The 22,992-nt window shown below is 43.5% G+C and overlaps 1 protein-coding gene across 1 annotated transcript in view; it reads right to left on the bottom strand.

The window, feature by feature from the left end:
* Nucleotides 1–22,992, bottom strand: part of LOC121439827 (FERM domain-containing protein 7-like) — a 111,269-nt gene that overhangs the window by 21,723 nt on the left and 66,554 nt on the right. Inside the window, exons 2-3 of the mRNA XM_041640445.1 lie at nt 21,022–21,123; nt 20,784–20,888 (exon numbers count right to left, since the gene is read on the bottom strand). Coding sequence (XP_041496379.1) covers nt 20,784–20,888; nt 21,022–21,123 — 207 coding nt within the window. The remainder of the gene's footprint in view (nt 1–20,783; nt 20,889–21,021; nt 21,124–22,992) is intronic.

Here is a 22,992-nt window from a genome sequence, read left to right as displayed (position 1 = left end):
TATGTAAAGTATGTATACACAGTGTGGATAACCTAGAGATAAATACAATTATATACGTATGGAATGATACACAGGAAACTAACAGATTTATTATACTTTCACACAAAATAGAATTGGGGGCGGTCTTCACATATTTTTGCTGTGTATGTGGCTGAGTATTTTTAAATAGGCAAGACCAGTAGAAATTCTCTTGACCAAATTCCACTATGCAGACCAAGTTTTCCTTTCCCTCTTTAAAACAACAGACAGAATACTATGAAAAAAAGCCCACAGTGAGCGTGGGTGCTGCTGTACAACAACAAGACCCATGCTTATCAGGAACTATTTTCTTCACCGTATTTTGGACAGTATGACTGGTTAACTCCACTTGGACAGCTTGAGTAGGTCATAAACACATAGCCATTATTATGAACGGTTAATAGTCATTTCGACGAAGGTTAGAGCAACCCTTATAAGGACTACTGAAGGGGCAACCCCATGTACTGTCAAATTTGTTTTGGCTATGAAAAACATAAAATATTAGAGAAGAAAAATACATCAAAAGTCGATAGAATTTTGTCCTCAGCATTGTTTCCCAATCATCTACATTCTCTTGTCATACTTAAATAAAATGATATTGGAAATGATAGATGTGTAGGATTTATGGGAAAGGGAGAAAGGAGAGCATAGTCCATACCTAACAGGCTTTGGTCCTACGAGGAATTATTGGGATATGCACATAAATGTGAAATATATTCTTTATTGGCATGTATACATATATTACTGATATACACATATTACTAATCTCTGCTTCAGCAAGTATTATCAGTTAACAGGCTAAGCAGCACTTTAGAAAAGATTGAGGAAGGCATTCTCACCTATCCGCATTGAGTGCATACTTTGATAATTCAATCACATACAGACTATGTAATTAAGCTTTCAGAAAGATTGGATTAAAATATAGCATATTAGCAGAGTATAATAGACATTTTTTCTTTTGTCTTTTACTTGTTATATTTTCTAAAGAATTCCAATGGATGTAATAAAAATTTAAAAACCTAATATCAAATGAAGTATCTTGCAGAGATGTGCTCACTTCTACTGTTGACGCTAGCATTCAAACTGTTTCTTTTACTCTCCTTCAGAAACTGTTCTTGAACTCAGAAATGAGAATTAATTTGTCCTTCTTTATGTTCACGGCCATTTTTATCCCCTAATATGACTGTCTTTGGTGTGTTGTGTTGGGCATAACAAAATATCACTCAACCAGAAGAGATAAACTTTCTCACAGTTCTAGAATCTGACAGTAACACGAGGGTACTGGTACAGTGACATGCTGGTAAAATTACCTTTTCATTGTGAAAAGAGAGGGAGAAGGCAGGAGGGAAGAAGGGGTGGAGATTTCTCATCTACTGCTTAAAAAGGCCACTAACCATATGGATAATGGCTTCACCCTTATGATTTCAACTTTATCTTTTTAAAAGCTATGTAATCTAATATAGTCTCATCATGGATGAGAATTTCAACGTAGGAATTTTGTAAGGATACAAGTCAGTCAACAGCTATGAGCCAGCTTGATAATCCACTTTAGTTGTTTATTTTTTATTGAGTGTGTGTGTGTGCTCTAGTGCATGCACATGATGTTTGCACATGAGAATATACACGCCACAGTATAGAAAATGAGAAAACAATTTTGTAGATTTGGGTCTTCTTTCAAAATTTACATAGTTTCTGAGACTGGAACTCAGGTTGCCCAGCTTGCATGGAGAGCACCTTCACTTACTGAGCCATCTCACTGCCCCACTAAACCGCCATATTTGGTTTTTATAATTTTTGACTTTGTATTTGTTTGTTGGTTTGAGGACATTGTCTATCTATGGAGCCCAGGCGGGTCTTGAACTCACAATCTTCCTTTCTCACTCCCCAGAGGGCTGACTGGGATTAAAGATGTGAGCCACTGTAGCACGCCTCATTCTTTATTTTTTTCAAATGTTAAATGAATTCTCCAACAAGGAAAACTTGTAAGCATTTAAAAGAATGCATCAGCAGAGGGCCTGAGGGGAAAAGCCTGTGATGAGCGCCCACCTTGCATAGGCGAAGTCAGCACATCGTGGTGACTAAGCATGCAGGTTTGCAGTCCAGACACACCTATGTCCTGCTCTCACTTTCCTCCCAGGAGATGGGGTGTCTTTTAGGCAGGCTGCTTTGTCTATCCTGAACTTCAGTTTCCTTCACTGGAAAAATTAGAATATCAAAAGCCAGACCCCAGGACCAGTTATTATATAAGTCCATTTAATGCAAAGTGTCTAGACTCAGCAAACCCATAGAGATAGAAAATAAAGACAGGGTTTCCAGGGGCTAGGGCCTGGGAGGAATGAAGGAGCAATGACTCTTAATTTGTACCAAATTTCTTTTGGGAGTGACTAAAATATCCGAGAGTTAGATAGGGTTTGAAGGTTGTGCAACACAATGAACTATTACAGACCATTTATCTGTATACGTTCAAATGAGGAATTTGCTAGCATTCAAATTATAATCTTAACTTCAAGAAGAATGTCAGTGAGTAGCTCATCGAAATATTCTCCTGAAGTACTTTATATGGTACCTGGCTCGGGAAAGACTGTCATAAGTGCTGAGTATTTGTAGAGTGATCACATAATTTATCAACCATATTTGGATACTTTTAAGGTTGACGGGGCCACTAATAATAACTACAGCTTCAGAACAGGTGTAGCCCAGGACTGTCTTAAACAAACGCTGGTGTGTGGTCACCCAGCTCGCAGCATTTGGACTGCTTACAAAGTCTGTTTTCCTAGAAGTGGTGTTCCTTTGTATTATCAGAATCCGGAACGTTAGGGCCCACACACATTATTTCTCCTAATAGTGATGAACGCCGGCTGATGTTTGGTCTTCATAGCCCTGGGTTTCTATTTCCATGCTAATGAGAGCAGAGTGCTTCACTAGTCTTTCCGGTGTCCTCAACATTCTAACACTTCACAGGTCCACCTCACCCCCCCCCCCCCCTTTAGCACGGTCCTCTGCTATTTTTTTTTCCTCTTCTCCGGGTTCTTTTGGTTTGCTTGATCTTCATGTTGCTCATACTCTAAGCTTATTTTTGACTCCCTTGCTTCTGTATATACCATTACCCACTATGACCCTTTCCACCTTCTCTTCAATTCAGTACATTGTTGAGACCCCCACCCTGTGCAAGGTGCGTTCCTACTGTCCAGTGAGGATGATGTGAACAGCGTAGAGAGGCATTAATATGATGGAACACAGACGGAAGGGCAATGTAGGCACACAGAAAATCACAGCACTGTGCAGGGCCCAGTGCCTTTGTGTAGGAATGTATGCATGGTCGATATGAGATCCCATCCAAAGGGCACCTAGCTACCCTCAAATGGGATAGTACATAGCACGAGGGACTTCCAGCAGGGGGAATGCCCAACCGGACACAGAGCTAGAACTGGCAAAAGGAAAGAAATAAGGGCCTCAGAAGCAAAAAGGATTAGAAAACCTTGTCTAGACAATGACCAACTGAGCAGTCTGCTGTTGTTAGGAAAGGAAGTGAGACTCAGTAGCTACAAAAGTGGGCAGTAGTAGCCATACATACCAGAGCGTGTGCTTTATGGCATATGAAGTCAAGCCCCCAGATGTGGGCCTCAAGGAGGGAGCAAAAGACATGAATGATTTTTTAAAAAGATATAGACATGGTCAGAATCTTGTTTTAGAAACATAGGGCAGGAAGTAGAGCACAGCTCCCCAAACTATAAATTCCAAGTGAATCCCTTGGGGAGGGGGGGTCTTGTTCAAAAGTATGCTGATTCAGTAGGTGTGGCCGAAGTCTGAGCATCTGTGTTTCTCACTGCTCATGAGGCCCTGGGTAGGAGAAATGCTGGCTGGGACTATTTTGAGAAACAAAGGAGGTGAGGATGAACAGAAGATGGGGCAAATGGGGGTCACGAAGATTCTCTAGGGTACCGTCATGATTGTGTTAAGTGAAGAAAATAGATGTGAAGTAAGGCCGTAGGCATGACAACAGAGAAAAGCCAGATGTGAGACAGCACCACAGTGAGCACAAGAGATCAGAGGCAGGGAAGGGGTGAAGCGTCTATTACTGCTGCCAAACCCCCTGCCAGGATAAGGGTGTGCAGACACCACCTCTGAACTCGGTCGCACTTTGCAGTCTACTGGGTTTTTCATTTCGTTTTCTAAACTGGTCTCTAAAAATGTTTATGTGTGTGTTCATGTGTGCGTGTGTGTAATGTATAAATACGTGTATCCATGCCTCTCCTTTGACCCTCTATCCTTTGCCCAAGTCTGAAAAGCAAAGCAACCCTTGTCCTATCTTACGCCCTCTGCTGGCATAGTGACAAAACAGCCAAACCTCTCATTTATTCCCTCTGCTTTTAAAGTCACTACCTCCACCTGGTGTTTTCTTTCCTGTTTCCTGGGGTGAATTTCAGAGCTTCTTTGTTTCATATCTCTTTTTCAGCTGACTGCACCCACCCTCTGGAGCTGCTCCAGATCAGCTGTGCCCATAGCAGTACAATCACATTGTATCCTCATGGGGTCTCTTGGGATACAGTTCCTTCTGGACACTCTGCTTGCTCCTCTCCTTTTCTCAAAATCCTTCATTCCTGAACTAGAGCAGTGGATCTCAGCCTTCCTACTGCTGTGACCCTTCAATACAGTTCTTCATATTGTGCTGACCCTCACCCATAACATTATTTGGTTGCTACTTTGTAACTGCAATGTTGCCACTGTTAAGATCGTAATGTGTACTGATATGGAGGATATCTGATATGGGACCCACCTCAGAGGGGTCACAACCCACAGGTTGAGAATCACTGCCAGATAGCATTATTGTGGAACCCAGAGCCAAGCAGAGAACTCTGGGTAAAGGATGGGACATGTTCTAAGTTGAGCAAGAAGTTTTGGGGTATTTCTGCATTTAGTCCTGTTTGGTGCATTTCCGAGTTGAAGCACTGTTGTCCATGGTAAGGATTTCATTCAGTCTTCTCCTGTATCTTTCGCTTCCATCCATGCCTGTGTTGGGAAACAGCACCAGCAAGTATTTCATCCGTACTGAGCCTGTCCCCACCCCCAAGAGAAATCTTTCTCATTTCTTAGCCTCTACTGACCCGGGAACCCAAGGACTCCTTGAAGATTAAACTCTGGCACTGCTTCTCAAAAACTATTTTTACTTTTTCATCAAAAATACAAATAACTCTGGGGCCCCAAAAGATGACTGTACTGATAACGGCACTTGTTACTAACCCTGATGACCTGAGCTGGATCTCAGGGACTAACATGGTAGAAGAAGGAATGGACGCCATAGAGTTTTTGTGCACCATGGCACGCTCACACACATGCATGTGTGCTCTCTCGCTTGCTCTCTCTCTCTTCTATCTATCTATCTATCTCTATCTCTATCTATTTATCTATCACTGATATATATCATCAAATAAATCAGTTAATTAATACGTTAATAAGCATTTTTAAAGATATAGAAAGGTGAGTGGGCAGCCAGAGAGAAAAATAATAATAATTCTGACACTGCAAAAATTGTGGCATGCATCTTACATATTACTATTATCAGATGCAACCAATTTTCTAAGAAGCAAATGGAAAGGGGAAGGGAAATTAGCACTGGGAAGTTGCCTAGAGATGCAGGTGAGGTGGCTTCTTTAGGGCAGGGTTTCTGGGGGGATCATTCCTGGTAAGAAGAGCCGGCCCAATCCTGGAGAGACTAATTAGCGGCAGTGGCAGCTCCCTTCTAAAATGGGCCGCTCTTTCGCAGGCAACCTTTTAGCTTTTGGTGGGGAGCAAGGTGGGGTTGCACATAAAACAACAAAGACCAAGTAGGAGGTGGACAGAGGCCCTTTCTCCCAGAACCCACCGGACTCAGCCATAAACCCTGGAGGGAAGCAGTTTAACTGAGTACTTGCAATTTCCTCATGGGGGTGGGGGGGACAAGCAGAGAGACCAAACCTTAGAGTTGCTGGTGCATGTGTGAAATTCACACCGAATCCAACCACTTCTCATTTGGTTTCGGAAAACCCGTAGCTGTTCAAAGCCTTGCATGCGTGCAGGAAAGATGGGAGGCTTCAAATTGCTCAGGATTAACTGCTCAGAGAAAGTTCCAGCCATGTGACTTTCACTGTCCTGGGAGGGGGGGTCCTGCAGACTCAATTGAGCAGTGGCCTATCACCCCCTTTGCCCTTGGCCATATTGATGCAGAGGGAAAGCAAATTGCAAAGAGAACTCTGGAATCACACAGTGTAGCATCTGATAGGTGATACTTTCTGGCAGACACCCTTTGAAAGTTCCAAGGGAATGAGAATGCTTCATTGCCTGGGGCTTTCCGGAGGCCTGGCAGTGACCTGGACAGGTTGCATCGGATTCAGGTTGCTAGATTGGTTGCAAACTGACTCTCACCACTCAGTCACCCTTTATACTAAGAGGGGAAAAAGAAGAAAAAAAAAACAACCCACAAGATTATCACCCTAATAGCAGCCATGCCCCCACTCCTGGGACATTGAAATTATCATGCTTGTGCTGGAAAGGCTGCTGCAAAGTGACAGGGTAATAACAGTTCTCAAGACAGAGCTCCCAAGTCTTCTCGAAATTACTAGCTACTCTGGGTAAGTAAAACAATTATAATTGTTTGTTTCCATGAAGTGCTTAGCACTAAATCCAGGCAGTGTGCATGAGGCACAACCAGATTCCAAATGGTTGTTGGCGTTTCCTTCTAAACTTGAAATCAGTTCTCTATCGTAAACCATACAACAGGACCCCCATGGAAGCCGTTCCAAACGCCACACTCCAAAGCCTTGTTCTACAAAGTTGGAAGCTGACATCCAGCCCAAGTAAGACACTTGTCTGGGGCCTATCAGAAAGTGAGTAGCCCACCTAGGAATGAAACCCAAAACGTATAAAGGGAGAACCAACAGCTAAGCATAGAAAAGAGCAGAAGCAAGCGGGGTCTCAGGAATATGCTTTGCTATTTAGCTATCCCTACACCCCTACACCTGAATGCTACTCTTTCGTATTCGGTCTGGCTCCCTCTCCCTGACAAAAACCATCCTTCCTGATGAAAACCATCCTTCCTCGCCACTCCACGCTACTCTTGGTTAGCCTTTCTTTTCTCCTGCTTATGACTCTGGGGCTTCTTCTTTTCCGTGGCATCCTCCTCATTTGCCCTTCTGGAATCAGCTTTGCTCAGTTTGGCTGAATGGCCCAGCTGGACCAGGGGACCTGGGTAAAAGTTATTTTGTTTTGACAGGCTGGGAATTCCAACAGAGCCCCATCCCTAACATATTAGGGGTGCTAGGGAAGATCACCTCCCTTCTTCTCTGTTTCTGTCTCTCTGTCTCTCTCTTTCTGTGTGTGTGTGTGTGTGTGTGTGTGTGTGTGTGTGTGTGTGTGTGTGTGATGGTGAAGCAGGGCAGGGAATTTGTGCTCTTTAGATAAAGAATCCAGGCTGGTCTTGAACTCACAGTTCTCTGACTTCACTCTCCTCACCTGAGTAAAAGTAGTAAAATCTGGGGGAAGGAGTCATAGTTGAGTTTTACCTTTTTCTTTTGGATTACTCAAAGTTTGTAAAGGTTGTTTTGTTTTTGTTTTTGTTTTTTTGTTTTTTTGTAAATAGCTTAGGTTCTATCATTTCTGGAAACTTAATACGAAATTCTTTTAATTAAGAAAATCCCCTTCAGGGGATTCTGAGTGGCGCAATGACAGATCAGACAAACTATTACTCTCTTTCTGGGACAAAGTGTCTCATTCCTTTATTCTTTCAACACCCTCTCATTAGCCAGGTGTGTTTGCTTGTTGACAACGGAGGACCAAAGGGAAGGGAGCAGTTCTACCCTGGAGCAGGAAACCCCTGCCTCTGTCTCACTTGGACTCTTTCCAAGTACCCTAGTCACAGGAGTCACTTAAGTCCTTCCGGGTCACTCCTTTGCCCTCTGACACATGCGCTTGAGTTCCTGAGCCCAGCACACATCTAATCTCTTCCTATGGGATGGGCTATTCGGCACTGACTTGGACCTAACATAGCAGCTGCTTAGAATCCAGTTAGCTCTACTTGCCTCTTGACTGGATGCTACGTATGCTGTGCACACAGTAGGTGCTCTGTAAAGATCTGCTAAACCTGGGGCACCGAGGTATAATTTCACTCCAGGGCCTGCCTGCACTTCCTGCTCCTTTCCTTGTAACCGATACCGGCACATAATCACCCACATTTTGAGGACTGTCTCGTGTATTTGAGACTCTTGAAATAATCCAGACTCCAACCAATGCCTCAGGGTCCCACATTCTTCTCAGTCTGGGTTCGGCCCCATTACAGTTGACCTTTGTTGTTCCCCACCTCGACATTTCGATCTGGAAGCTCTACCATGAGGGGGCGTATGCCAGAACTCAAAGCTGCTGGCTAGAATTCTCTAGTCATACCCAGGAGCAAGCACGGTCATGTCCGGAGCACTTTTAATTCGTACATTGCCTTTAAATACTGCGCATCAAGAAATCCAGTGCAAGAGAAAGAGAAAGCATGATTTGACTTGCAAAATGTGACACTGTGGGCAAGCCAAGAAGAATTTCTAAGTCAGGAGCAATGTTCAGTGGGAAACTTGATCCCAATAGAGGCTAACCTTCAGGTCTTAAAATTAGTCATTCCCAATACATGCTTCCCAATACCTTCCTCTTTTGATTGCTTAGGTGGAGGTATTTCTGGAGAAGGATCTGGTTAAGCTGACTCATTGCTATTTATAAGTCAAAGCCAAAGATATTCTTCTCTTCGGAATGTTAAATTGACACTAGCTATTCCACATTGTTTCAAATGCAGAAGTGGGCTCCTGGCAGCATCCAAAGGGGCCTTTGTGGGTTGGTAGGGTCCAGGTGACCTCTCTTCTGTTTCGTTCTCTGCAAGAGCCTGAGGCAGGGTGCTCCTACTCCTCATTCCTGGTATATCCATTTCATAGGACCAGAGGAGGCTTACTGAAACCGCACAATCACACACCTGCATAGAAAAAAAATTGATACTCTACTATATAAAATAGGTGTACTGCATTCTTCTTGCCTGAAGGTCTTGCCTCCTAAAATCAGCAGACTGGCATTTGGCCTGCTGACTCAGCCATCTGAGCAGGGACTAGTTGCCTAGCAGCCGAGAGCATGAACAAAATGCGTAGATTCATATTTCTTGAACACCTACTATGTCCCAGGTCAAGCACTAATAAGTCAGCGTACATGCTTTGCCTTCCCAGACTTCATAGACCTCGCTTCGCCTGAACTTTCTCCTACTCCCTGAGAGCTCCCAACAAAGCAAGGCCACCTTTGTGTCCCCATGTGATCTTCTGACGCCACACACCTTTGCGATATCTCGGAACTGTTTTCATTGTTCCTCTGTCCCATGAAGGCTCCCTAAGAGCTGAAAGACTGTTTCCTCAAGCCAATTTCCCTGACCAGCTGCTGACCATTATCTGTACCATCATCCCCTGCACCTGTGACCGCTAAGGGAGCAGCTCTAAAATGGCAGGCCTTCAAGAACGGGGAAAGGGGTCAGAGTTACAGGATCTTTCCCCAGTACCATCCCATGCAAAGCTTGTTTCTACCCCTTAACTAGATAGCTACATTTTTAGTGCCAGGAACTGAACCCAGGGCCTTGCACACATCTGGCAAGCACTCTACCACTGAGCTATATTCCTAGTACTTTTCGGATTTGTGTTTGGGGCAAGATCTTGCTAGTTTGCCTCGTCTGTGCTTGAACTGTCTCTGTGTTCCTAGGCAGGCCTTTGAACTTGTGACAGTTCTTCCCTGGCCACCCAAGCAGATGGAAGCAGGGGCAAAATTAGTCTGCAAACTTGAGCGTGTCGCTTCTACACACCTCCCAGTTGTTAGGTAGGAGTGTTGCTGCCTCCTATCTCGCCATGAGTTTCATTTAGGGAACACATGCAGAATTCCTAGTTTCATGCCTGGAACACAATAGACATTTTTAAACACGTACCAGCTATTATCATTATCATTTAGGTTGGAAAAGAGTCCGAGGGTCCTTGTGGGCTAGTAGACCACAGCTTGATATTTAGGAGCAGGGACCTGGCACATCTGCAGGACATATGACTTTGCTGTAGGCAGCTTTACCACTTTCGGAAGAACTCCCATTTTGTGGCTTAGGCAGAAAAGGGCTTTATACTGCAACTGTTTTAAATGTATTATTTGTAAATGAACAGGTAAAAATTACACGTATTTATCATGCGCAGCATGACATTTAAAATATGTATACACTGCGGAATGATTAATTTGAGCTAATTAACATAAGCAGTACCTCACAGATTTATCATTGGGACAGCTTTTTTAAATGAAGCTTCCCTTGTTGTTTTGGTTCTGGTTTTTTGGCCTTACTCCAAAGCAATAGGTGCTTATTAAAAAATGAGGGCATCGAGCAAGGTGATGCATGGTGGTGCGCACTGTTACTCTCAACTCTTTAGGGAGCTCCACCTACTTGCGAGGCTCACCTGAGTCTGAGGATTCCCAGATAAGCGCTGGCAATACAGCAAGTTATCGCAAGAGCAAGAGATGGATAAACAAATAAGTCTGGAATGAACTAGATATGCTAATGCCCATCTGGAGTCTCGGCATTTGGGGTGTGGAGGAAGTAGGAGCATCAAGAGTTCAAGACTAGCCTCGCCTACATGGCGAGTTCATGGAGCTTAAAGGGAACCTGGGGTAGATGAGACCCTGCCTACAAAAAAAAAATGAGGAAATAAGTCAACATAAAAGAAGAAATTATGCACTCAGAATCTCATTCGAGTCAGCCAATCTAAGGACCTTACAGTAAAGCTTGCAGGACAATTTTCAATGGATGTCACCTAAGTCTTTAGTGACAAACTTTTTACAAGCTTAGTACTGCATGACAAAGGCCATAGAAAACCACCTTGCTGACCGCTAAGCTGTCTTCTTCTCTTAGCAGTCGCAAACAAAATGAAGACAAATATCCTTGCACAGAAAGAAGTACACACATCTATAGACACAACCCTAATTGTTCCCTTAGGATACATTTTTTTTTCCCAGAAATTCAATTTTCTCAGCTAATTTGGGGCAGTTTTGGTTGTTGCTGTTATTGGTTGTTTTACTATTGCTTGAGACACAGAGCTAAGTAAAACTGACACATTTTAAGATTTATTTTTAAATGCTGAAGTCCAAATACAAGTTGCAAAAAGGAGACAGGTCAGCGAATGGCTTTGCTCATTGTGAAACTGTGACAGGATTTTCTGAGCCCAGACTAGGCAGCTCTACAGTCAGCTTGTTACCATTAGCTCCTGACTTGTCTTTCGGGGTAGTTGTACGACCTTGGGCCCATATGTAACCTTGCTGAACAGTAATTTCTTCGCATGAGCCCCCTCTGCTTGGCTCTTGCTTCTCTCTCCTGTCTCCAGTCTCTCAGTACTCCATTTCCTCACCACTCAGAGGAGCCCGCCTGATCTACACACCACAGGCTTACCCTTGCTTCCTCCTCTGTCTCTGGACCATCTTCACCTCTGCCCCCTCAGCCCCCAACGCCCCAGCACACGCCTAAATAATTAGCACTGGTCGTTTAGGGCTCAGGTCAGAAAGAGTTTCCTTTGAAGGCCCATGGTGCCAGGGGAAGAAGCCTATTATGGGAGATGTCTTCAGGCACTGTGGTGCCTGGAACTAGTAAGGACTCTTAGGTTCTTATTTAAATAAGAACTTATTGTGTGAAATAAGTGGGACCTCCAGGAACATGGGTAGGTGTGGAAACCGTTATCTCCTAGCTTCAAAGGCAGCTGACAGGAACTTTGTGAAGTCCTGAGCACGGGGTTCTGGAGGACCTTTGTCTGTCCCTAAATCTGCGGAAAGGTGACTTTCATCATCACAAAAGGAATCTCAGAGGACAAAGGGCTGCTTGTTTAAGACAGCTAAGCCCTACGATTAGCCATGAGGCGCCAAGCCTAAATGCTTCCAGGGCCGGGGGTCAGCTCACTCTAGACAAAATCCATTTTCTGGCCCCACACCTTGGGACCAGAAGACAGGGAGGAAGTTGGGGAGAAAGGAAAAGCAGGAATAAAGAAAAGTGGACAGCAAAAAAGACTCTGGTGGTGTTGGGGGCAGGGGCAATATCTGGAGGTTCACATAGCTGCTGTTTTCACAGCCTGCTGTTCTCTCCCAATGCCTGTCACCTTCCAGTTTAGCCTAGTGTTGTGGCCTTCAGCAGATCTTATCAGGAGGGTTTTGTCCTAGTGCCTTGTGACTCTGCTTGTGACCTGCCTCCTGGGGTACAGAGGAACTCTAAAGGCCAAGCCTCTTAGTGGGAGAAATGTGCCAACCAAATCGTTTCCAGCTCTGTGAGTCACGGTGCTGTTGAGTGACAGCAAGTATCACAAAGGCTAGCACTGCTCTCTGGCACTTGGCTGGCCGGCTTCAGGCCCTTCGAGGAAATAGCTGGGCCTCTCCTGTTACCCCAGTTAGTTCTGCCCCCAGGGCCATTCCCCTTTGACCCCAAGACATTGGATCCCCTTTAGTGACTTTGAAAATCTGCTTTCTCTGGGCCATAGTTGTCAGCTTCGTTGTCTTCATGCACAAGTTAAACCTAAATTCTTAAGACTCAGACATGTTTGTGTTCCTGACAGTCCAGACAAACACAGAACTGCTGTCCCTGGAGAAGAGAGAAACTTAATGGACTCTTGCTTGTTAGTAACAGAGTGCCTGGCCAAGAGTGGGAAGCCTCAGCTAGGCTTCCTCAGCACCAGGATGGCAGGAACAGCAGTCAGGGGGCCCTGTGTTGTGATGAAAGGCAAGAGGCCGACAAGGCCTCAGCCAGCTGAAACTCTTTCCTGAGATTCCCGCAAGTGCAGACTGGATGAAACATCCAACCATCACCCACCTGATTCCAAACCAGTTCTGAGGTCCTCTCCCCACAAAGCTCCCTTCAGATCTTCTTGGGACTGGTTCCTTCCTCCTTTCTGCTGTGGAGAGTGAGGAGGCTGGGGAGGGGCCAGCTGCAGGCCAGTCCTGTCCTCTGGACTCTGGCAGGAAAGCATCCTGGCAGCCAGGTGACAGTAGATGAAGGGCCCCCAGTTGGGTGGGGGTGGGGATGGGGATGAGCAGTACCCAAACCACATTTGGCTTACTGGCTCCTTGACAGACAGAACACAAGCGTTTTCTTTCTTTTTCAGTTCAATTTATTTTCCAAATCAACAGCTGCGAGGGACAGAGAAAACTCAGTTCAAACAAAAGCATTCTCTGGGCAGCACTGGTCCCCTGTAATGAGAAATAAATCCCTGGCAAAGACACTGCTAATATTGGCTAGGCTGGGCTTTATGATTCCCGGCTGATTTTCCATGACCTGACCTTCCAAGTTCCTTCCTTTGGCCTTCTTTCCACAAGTGGGCGAGGAAGTGAGCTGCTCCAGTTCATCTGTTTTTTATCTGCAAACCCTTGATTTTGGGGATCCAATATGGGGAGGTCTGCATGGATCTACAGAACAAATTCCAAATTCCTGAAAACTCAGGCAGCTTCATTGCTCACAATGTAATTTCAGAGAAAGCCTAAATGCAGAGCAGTCAAGAGTCTGAAGCTTGAGACTATGACTTGAGTCCTGGTTCACCTACTAAGCAACAGTGGGGTCTTGGGAAACTCAGTCTCTATGTGTCCATTTCCACACCTGTACAAATGGACAAGAACCTATTATTTCTGACCTCACCAGCTTGGGCTGCTGTTGCTGGAACATGAGTCTCAGGATGTCCGTTCAACGTTTAAATCTGGATGAGCCAGTGAAATGGCTCAGGGGGTAAAAACACTTGCCACCAAGCCCGATGACCCGAGTTCAGTCTCCGGGACTCATATGGGGGAAAGAGAGAACTGACCCCCTCAAGTTATCATCTGACCATGTATCACAGGTGTCAGAGCACATGTGCATCCGCACGCATACAACACACACAAAAGTAATAAGGAAAAGTGTAAGAATAAATTACTCTCAGAGTCTCATCCATGGGCCTCAGTGTAGACTTACTGGCTTTGCTTTATTACATATGCTAATTTGTAACAACTCTGTGGAGTGGGTACTAATAACTTTCTTTTTTAGAGACGAGACAAATCTTGAGTCACAGAGAAGTTACAGAAGCACACTAATTAATGACACTTGTTTGTTTGATTTGTGTGGATTATGCAAGATGGAGCATGCAAAACGTACCTAGACCATACCATTGATCAACACTATCTATGGCAATTATTCAGCAATATTTTTGCTATTATTGACTGGGTTAGCATTACTATGAGTTGTGACCATGGAGTAATTTACAATGTGGTTTGGCTGTTTCCATCTACTTCCTCCAAGGAAACCCTGAGTTATTTTAGGTAATAGTAGACAGTTATTATTGACCCTCGTACGATAAATGACCAAAATCCCAATGGAAGGGCCGGATAAATTAACCACTCCCTGAAAGCCCCAGAGAAGTGAAGAGCTAGGAGAACATGGCTTTCCCAATGGAGGTGATTGACAAGCTCAAGGATTCTGCAAAGAAATTGAAGCCCAGGAGAAGAAGACTGTTGTGTCGCTTTGGAAAGGGTGGAAATGACAGTTCTGCTTTCCAGAGTGCATTCCCACCAGCATTCCCACAGGGCAGGGAACCCTGAGTGCTCTTCGAGCAGAGGAGGGAGGGGGACTTGATCGGAGGAGGGGGAGGGAAATGGGAAGCGGTGGCGGGGAGGAGGCAGAAATTCTTAATAAATAAATAAATTAAAACAAATAAAAAAATAAAAAAAAGAAATGACAGTTCTGTGAGCAAGGAGTGGGAGGTAAACAAACCTGGGGTTCCTGTCCTGTGCCAGGAACCTTCCATTTATTTTTTCCACTGGTCTCCCAAGCTAGGTGGTATGACTGTTAGCATCTGACAGCTAGGAACACAGGTTCAGGCAGGAGGTGTGGCCTTCCTGATGTCCCACTCAAAACTATAAGAGCTGACACTAGAATTAAGGCTGAACCAACTCCAGATACATTTCATTCTACAATTTCATCCTTAAATCCAAATGGAAAATTATGATTGTCCCCCTCAGTGCAGTCTGCTCGCTATGTTTTCAGTCTCTGTGGCCAAACGGCCAGAAACATGAAGATTACTAGCATTCCTTCTGACTTGATCTCTCCTCAGTTTCCTTCCATCTCCAAACGGGAGTCATAAAATGATTCTAGAAATTCTGCCTCCTTTAGGATCTCTTGTGTCTGGCCTGTTTCTTGTCTGTAATCACCGCTGGCTAAATTCACACTTTATAGGAGAGAGGGAAAGAGGTTTGGGGAACCGGCTACCTTGCTCAGTTCCTTTGACTGGTTACAGAAACCCAATCAGTACACTAGCTGATTTAACTACATACTACGCCATAGCTTTCTTCAGTTTACATGTGCATGGAAATAAGCACAACTGTGAATTCTGAAGACATCATCAAAGCACAGAACACTCATACTATTTAGACAAAGAACCAAAAAGCTCTGACTTAATTGGTATCTGGACTACGGTAGTAAATTCTAGGGCCATCCGCACAGAAACAGATGGCAGACGGAAGCAGTTGCTATTGGAAGATAAGGGTTAAATCAAAGAGCTTGTTTACTTAAGGGCTCTGCAACCTAAACAAGTCTCTTGTGACCAAGGCCATTTCCCAGCTTTGGTATGTGAAGGCCGTCCCTCCAGAGAGAATCATTGGGAATCTGTTGAAAACAGAGGCCAAAAGGCCCTTCCCGAAGTTACACGTCCTCAGAAGATTTCAGCTTGAAATAATCAATAGTCTAGCCTGGCTTATTTTGAGATTAGATGGTGTTAATTCCTTCAGCCCCAATCTGGCTACAATACTGATGTTCAGGCACACATTTGTTAGAAAGTGCTTTGAACCTGTAAAATTGGAGCCACTGACTTTGCTATCATCCAGATTCTACCTGCTCTCTCAAGGACCTAGCACACATCTTTGACTAAATATCAGTTGGGCAACTAAACAGATAAGTTAATAAACCAAGCTTATTTTAATTTCCTCACTTTTTGACATCGATAGCCTCCCCAATTCTCCATCACCTTCAGAAGATAGATTGGACTTCGTCACAGGTAGACCGTAGTGCCTGAACAATGGAATCTGTATTGAACCTTGGTTTTTCAGTCAATCCCTGTCTTCCTTGCAATCCAGCCATCCAAATGACCTTTTCCTTTTGTGAAAAGACCACGTTCTGGTCTCGTTTGCACGTGCATCTTCACATTGTCTTTTGCAGAAGTCACCCTCGCCCCTTCATTCTAGCTTTCGCCTCTTACTCTCTCGGGGCCCTCCTACTCAACAGCCTAAAGAGCTGCTCTTTGGGGGAAATTTCCTAATGCTTTTAAGTCTTGTTTTTGACAGTTGTGATTCAGCTGAGATTCAGATAAGCTCCTCAAGGCCCCACAGCTTGTAAACGCAGATTCCAATTTATCCTGGTTTATCAGACTCCAGATAAACATTATCACATTTGCGTTACCCCCTCACAACTCGAGATCAAAAAGGAGACGTGACTGGCATAAGATGGCAGGTTTTGTAGCCTGAAATCCAGGTGCATTTTATTATACCAGAGAAATCGCTGTCTCTGGCATTGGAAAACCCTAGCTTTGTGATGTGGGACAAGTTATCTGATTCACTGCTGACCAAATTACAAAAGTTCCCTCATCACTACAAATTGGAAAAAAAAACAACTTTGGACAAGTACCTATAAAGTAAATTCCACTACTGATTAAAAAATAATCACTGGGCAATGCTTTGCTTTTCCATTTGCCTTAGATAATGCTCGGTCTAGACACTGCCTATCCTTTGTCTTTGTTAGCAAATGAGAGCCCATGACCTTTGTTGTGAGCTCCTGAGGGGATCAGAGGAGCTGATTGACTGTTCTCCTACTGGGTAATCACCGGATGGTCAGCAAGATCACCTAGCAATCAGACAAAGGTCAAAGCAGAGATACTTCAACCTCTTGCTTGGACTTTAGCATCTAGAAACTATCAAGTGAAATGTGGTTTTGAAAAGTCCAGAAACAACAGCTTTGGTGGAGACAAGAACAGAGCAGAGGAAGGGAGTGTGTAGACATCATGTCAGTTGTGGTGATGGGATAACTGTTTCAGAAAACTCTCCATCTAAATGGAAATGGAGCAAACAGCTCGAGTTATAAGAAAGTTGTGCTGCTGTGGTGTGTATATGTGGAGGAATAAGGGATCTGTAGTCAATGCCAAACCTAAGCTCTACTCTAATAGCCCAGAAAAGTTTAGCGTTAGCCATATCACTTCTTTCTTCTTTCTTTCTACTCCCTTTGTTGAAGGAGCAAAACTGAATTTGCACTAAAACTTGTAATCACTTTTTGAACCATCTGATGGGACTCTATAGCTCCTCTTGGCAACTCAGTCTCAGCATCCAAAAAGCCACCCTTGATCTTCTAAGCATGCTAACAGCGGTCCTAAGGTTGATGCCTGAATTTGACAATGATAAATTTTAAAAAATATATATGGGGACTTGAAAACCAAGATGAGATTCTCGCTCCATGGTCCTCCTAGGATCATACTTCAGCAGGCACCTTCTGGCAGTGCTGAAGCTGTCTGCCTTGCCCTAAACACACTTCAAAAGTCGCAGTGGAAAAGGCTGACGATGATTTTCAGACGCTTCATCTGTAAGATCAGCACACATTGCCTTAGAGCAAAGAAACGCCAGGCAAACAGGATGTCTCCAGAGCCAGATGCTCTTCTGAATAATCTAACTAAAGGGCTTATCAAGTCAAAACCAGACTAGGACAAATGTACACTAATCACATTGACAACTCAACAAGAGGAGAAGGAATCACCCAGGCCAAGCTACTGCCCAGCTAGCACGGCTTAGGCTAGCGTACGCCCTTGCTTAAAAGAACTTTACCTACCCCTGTGATAGTCAGTTACACACAGAATAAGGCCTGGACTTATGAGATCCTCAGTGGTAATTTTTAACTAAACAGCTACATTAATGAATGAGTAATTAATAAGTGTCACTAGTAGGGCTTTGGTTGGCTACAGATGCCTTACCAAACTGTTAAATATGAGAGCTGCATATTAAATTGCTCAGACCTGACTTTTAACATCATTTGGCCTTCTCAGTGTTTAATCGGAAGACCCAAGTATACATAATCCCAGTCTAAATGGTGACCTTGGCATTGAGGATTTGTAATCAGTCTTTGATTTCAGCTCTTGTGGAGTCTTAGCAAATGAGGCTTCTCATTCTACAGGCCTGAGACAGATCTTGAATATTGAGAACATCATAAAGATTATGCCACTGGAGTAGAGATTAATGGTTCTGAATTTTTATTCAGAGAGTACTCTTGGATAACATTATTTATTCTATCTGATAGTGTGTGCTTTTTAGATCTACCCTGCTTTATGTGCTATACAATTGGCACGGATGCCTAACTGGCCACTATTTTAGCTTGCATAAGAAATTACTTTCTTGAACCTTATCTTTAAAGGACAGTCTTCCCTGGGAAAGACCCAAACTTCTTCTGACTTCAGTCTGCTATCAGAAACCCTATCACATGGCTTTTCTGGGCTATGAATAAGATCTCCTCATTATAACCCCATGCATTGCTTGAATCTGTCTGAAATATGAGAGCTGATATAAGAGAACTTTCTTCAAGTTGTTTTTTTGTTTGCTCTTTTAAGCTGGGGTTTCACGTAGCTGGTGCTGGCCTCAAACTGAACATGTAACTGATGATAAGCCATAATCCCAGCACTTTGGAGGAGATAGAGTCATGCCATTTCTGTTGCTTTTAGGCATCAAAATTAGTGAGCAAATTTTCAGTACAGTGCCCCTGACGTCTAGTGACCATCTTGCTGCATACATCCTCTTTCATGGGTAAAGAAAGAAGGACCTGCTAATGGCTTACAAAAGCCACAAATGTTCACTGTATGCTAAATTATATATCCTTTGGGGACAATACAAAATGATGGTCGTGAGCCATGTTTCAGGCCTAGCCAACTACTGACAGATGCGTTTTCTGTGTGCAGTTGCAAAAGGAAGAGTGGGGGGAGGTTCTGGATTCAAAACCCCCACTCTGTACGCACACACTATGTTGTGATGGTAATATAAGGTATCCAGTGGTCCTGCATCCCCTGAGCCTGCTCTCACCACCACCACCACCAGCACCACCATCATCACTATGGATATTGTTGGTAAGGAGACACTGTCGTGTTGATGGCCAGATGCTAAGCTCTTTTCCCTCCCCACAAAGCTGCTTATAGTACTGCATCCTGTGCTGTTCCCACTCAGGAAGGCACATGATTGCTACGCGTGGTGCAGCCTTGCACTGAGGAAAAGGGATAGGACGCTTTGACACCCGAATTGCTGGGTATCAAATCTCTTCCATTATCTTCCTAAGGAACACAATGTGTTGCAGCTGGAAAGAGACACTCTGACTTGAAGCCAAATCAGGCTGCCTTCCAGCTGCTGGAACTGGCTCCTAGGGAGGTGAAGTCTATGCAGCTTCAGTGCTGTGCTCCCCACTCTTCATATAATTGGATCTGAATTAGAACTGCACATTCATAAAACTCTTCTGTCACTTTTTGTCAAAGATTTCTCTTTCAGATGCCTAAAGTATCTATTAAAAATTTAGCCTCCAGCGGTATCTTTTGAATATAGCTCAGTAATTTGGGTTCTGGAGCACGGCACCAGTCCGCCACCAGCTTGCAAATGGACAAATTACTCAAAAGACATTTTCCACCCCTCAAATATACTTCCAAGAAAGAATAGGAAATGCCCCATAACTCTAATGGAATCCATTTGCTACAAAACAAATCATTCGGGTCCGTGGAACTAGAAATGCCTTTTGCGCATAAAACTGGAAGGAAGAGACAGCAAAATAGCAGCTAAACCCAGAAAGTCATCACCAACGAAACACATGATTCAAGGCAAAATGAAATTCTCATTGAAAAGATGGGCTACCACGCATCACGCTGAGCCTAGAGTAGCTGTCACTTTATGTGTGAAAGGGGGGAAAATGCATGCAACATTTCTGTATGAATTTCATGGAAAATGGACTGTTTGTTCCTTGTTAGTAGCTTATGTAAATATTACAGGAAACAGCATATGCCTTCAAATAAAAAGAAAAGTAGAACGTTTCAAAATGCTCATACATAAATCCTGACATCAAATTGCACAGATGTGAGGATGTTGGAGCTTGAGCATTAGATGATGTGCTTAATACATTTGTTCTTTCTTGAAGAGATGAGGTATAATTGTGTGCAATCATCCTGTAGCTAGGAATTATATTAAGAACTCTGAACTCTAAGTACCAAATCAAACTAAATCATCTCTTTTCCTATTTTTCTTCTTCATTCGTGGCGTTGTTTCCTGAAGCTCTCATTAGAACTGTAACTCTACTCCCCGTAACCTGTAGGTTTTCCTCCAAAAAGGAAGGCAGCCTTCCCCTCTCCTTTCCCTCAGAATCTACCTCAGACTACAGATAAATAATTCCAATGAACAATAATGCCTTATTGGGTAGAACTGAGTCGTTGCTGCCTTTTCACAAATACTTAGCGTATTTTTCAAATCTGTTTTCAATGTCCCTTGAGAAAAGAGAGCATGTTCTAGAAGAAAGGTTAATGGGAAAACATGAGCCACATCGTGACATTAAATACAGACTTCTTTTCCAAATCTAAAAACCACAGTCCTCCTCCATTCGGTTCTAAAGCAGGCAAAACATCCTTGGCTAATGAGCTATCCACAAATGACCATTATTGAATGAATAATAAAGGAATCATAGCGACGTGATTTCCACTTACATCAACCACAAAAATCTTCTGGGAATCATCCAAAAACTGCACTTTTAGATGGAGCATCCTTAGCGAGGCAGTTGGGCTGCGAGCAGATTCCGAATGCCGTGGGTGCTGTGACAGGAAGGGGGCTTGCTCCAGGAATCTCACTCTCAGCTGGATGCTGAGCACTCGGGTCCCCCCACCCCCAGCCAGGCATCCCTACTTTCAGCGGGGCCCACTTCTATTTGCTCGAAGTAAAGCACACCCAAGGGCGTTTGCGCTGCTGAGTGCTGGGGATCAATATCATCCGGGCAGCTTCTGCTTTGGTCCACATGAAATCCAACTGGACTTTAAACGCATCACCTCTCTGCAAAGAAAAAGAAAACAGCGAGGAAATGGTTGTGGTTCTCTTTCCTTCCAAAAAGAGCGATTTGGAAACACTTGGTGAAACTTGGAGAAGCTGAGACTAGCCATTCTCAGAAGCAGAAAGATTAGAATTAGTCTCATTTTATGTTAGAGATGCCATAGCTGAGCTTAGAAGCCATGTGAGCTACACTTTACACTTTAAAAAGACATATTCTCTTGATTCTTTTGAATTCCCCTGATTTACAAACAAAAACTGCTATCTTTATCCTTAGATAACCTTTATCCATATATGACACATGTATACTTTTCAATTGTCTTGAACATCCATAACTTAGAAATGAGAACCATACAGCCAAGAACATACAGAAAGCTCCATTTCTAACCCTGCCTGCTCCGTTCTCTGTCACATATCCCTATCAACAATCAATTCGAGCCGTCTCCTTTCCTGCAGTTGGTTTACATTCAGAGTCTCTACAAATCCCATGCGTTCCTCCTATGTAGACCACGGGCTATTATTATGCTGTTCACTCCTTGCCTTTCTTACCTCCTAGTCCGCAGATCTCCATCAGCGGTGCCTACAGAGCTTCCTCCTCTCTTCACACAGGGGCGTTTTGGCTTGTGGAGACAAATCACCACGTACTCTTCCCTGAAATCCTTCTTTCTGCCTCAACGGGGCTAAATTAAATATCGCCGTACATGTCATTTCACGTGACTGTAGGTCTGTCTCTCTAACAAATCTCCAGAAAGTGGGTTTGCTGATCAAAAGTAATGCCGTGTTAATTGGCTCATCACTTCTAAGTTTCCTTTCATACGAGCTGTTGTTGTCTGAATTGTCACCCAAAATTTGAATAATTCCAGAAATGTGGGGATGGAGTTGGTCTGAAAGAGATTGGAAGAGGTCGTTAAATTCAAGCAAGGTTATTGAGGTCAGTTCGGACCCAGACCCATAGGGGAGCATGGATAATACATTGAGAATTTCAAGATATGGGGAAGAGGATATGGACACCTAGAAGCCCTGGGAAGTCATCTCACAAGACCCGTAAACACATTGAGCTCAGACTTCTACCTCTGATGTTATGAGAATATGAATTGCTATTTATGTCCCCCAGTTTATAGTGCTTCATTCTGGAGGTGCATCAAATAATGCAGTCTTCAGAGCAATGGGGGAGAGGACAGCAGTTTTTCCACAGTCTAGACAAAACTCTGTGGTGTTCAAACTGGAAGGTGCCAAGAAAAGAAATCTCAGCATAACCCTAAACTTCAATGAATTCTCATTATAATGTTTAAAGAGCATATCAATTCCTTTTAAGGTATGAACAATTTGCTTTTTAAAATGTCTTCACTTTCTTATCTTTTCTCTTCCACTTCTAGGAACATTTGGTAATTTTTTTTTAAGTTAAGGAATGTGTGGCCCAGTTATAGAGTGCCTGAATAACATATGTGAACTTCTGGGCTTGATCCCCAAAACGGAAAAACAAATAAATGAGAAAGTGAAGAAATCAATAAATACATAAATAAATAAAATCACAAATGCTAGTCATATGCCATTGGCATTAATTAAAACATTTTCATTCATTTTTCTTCTATCTGTTAATTTTGCTTAAATTGTGTGTCTCATGAGAAACTCTTATTTTTGTGTAATTAAAGTAATCAATTATTTTAAAGATAGTCTCTGGATTTTATGTTTTATTTAGTGTATGTGTGCCTGTGTGGGTGCACGTGTATAAGAGAGAGAGAAAAAAAAACTACAGTGAGGGTGTGGAGGACCAGCAGTGAGAGTTAGCTCTCTCTTTCCACCATGCATATTCTGGAGATCAAACTCGGGTCATCAGATTTTTTTGTTTAAACAGAAAAGGGGAAATGGTGTGAG

Source organism: Microtus oregoni, unplaced genomic scaffold (assembly GCF_018167655.1).
Source record: "Microtus oregoni isolate MIOR12 unplaced genomic scaffold, Mior012 000063F_ref0000156, whole genome shotgun sequence".
Taxonomy (NCBI): domain Eukaryota; kingdom Metazoa; phylum Chordata; class Mammalia; order Rodentia; family Cricetidae; genus Microtus; species Microtus oregoni.
The sequence above is the reverse complement of the archived record's forward strand: the minus strand, read 5'-3'. Positions and strand labels throughout refer to the sequence as shown.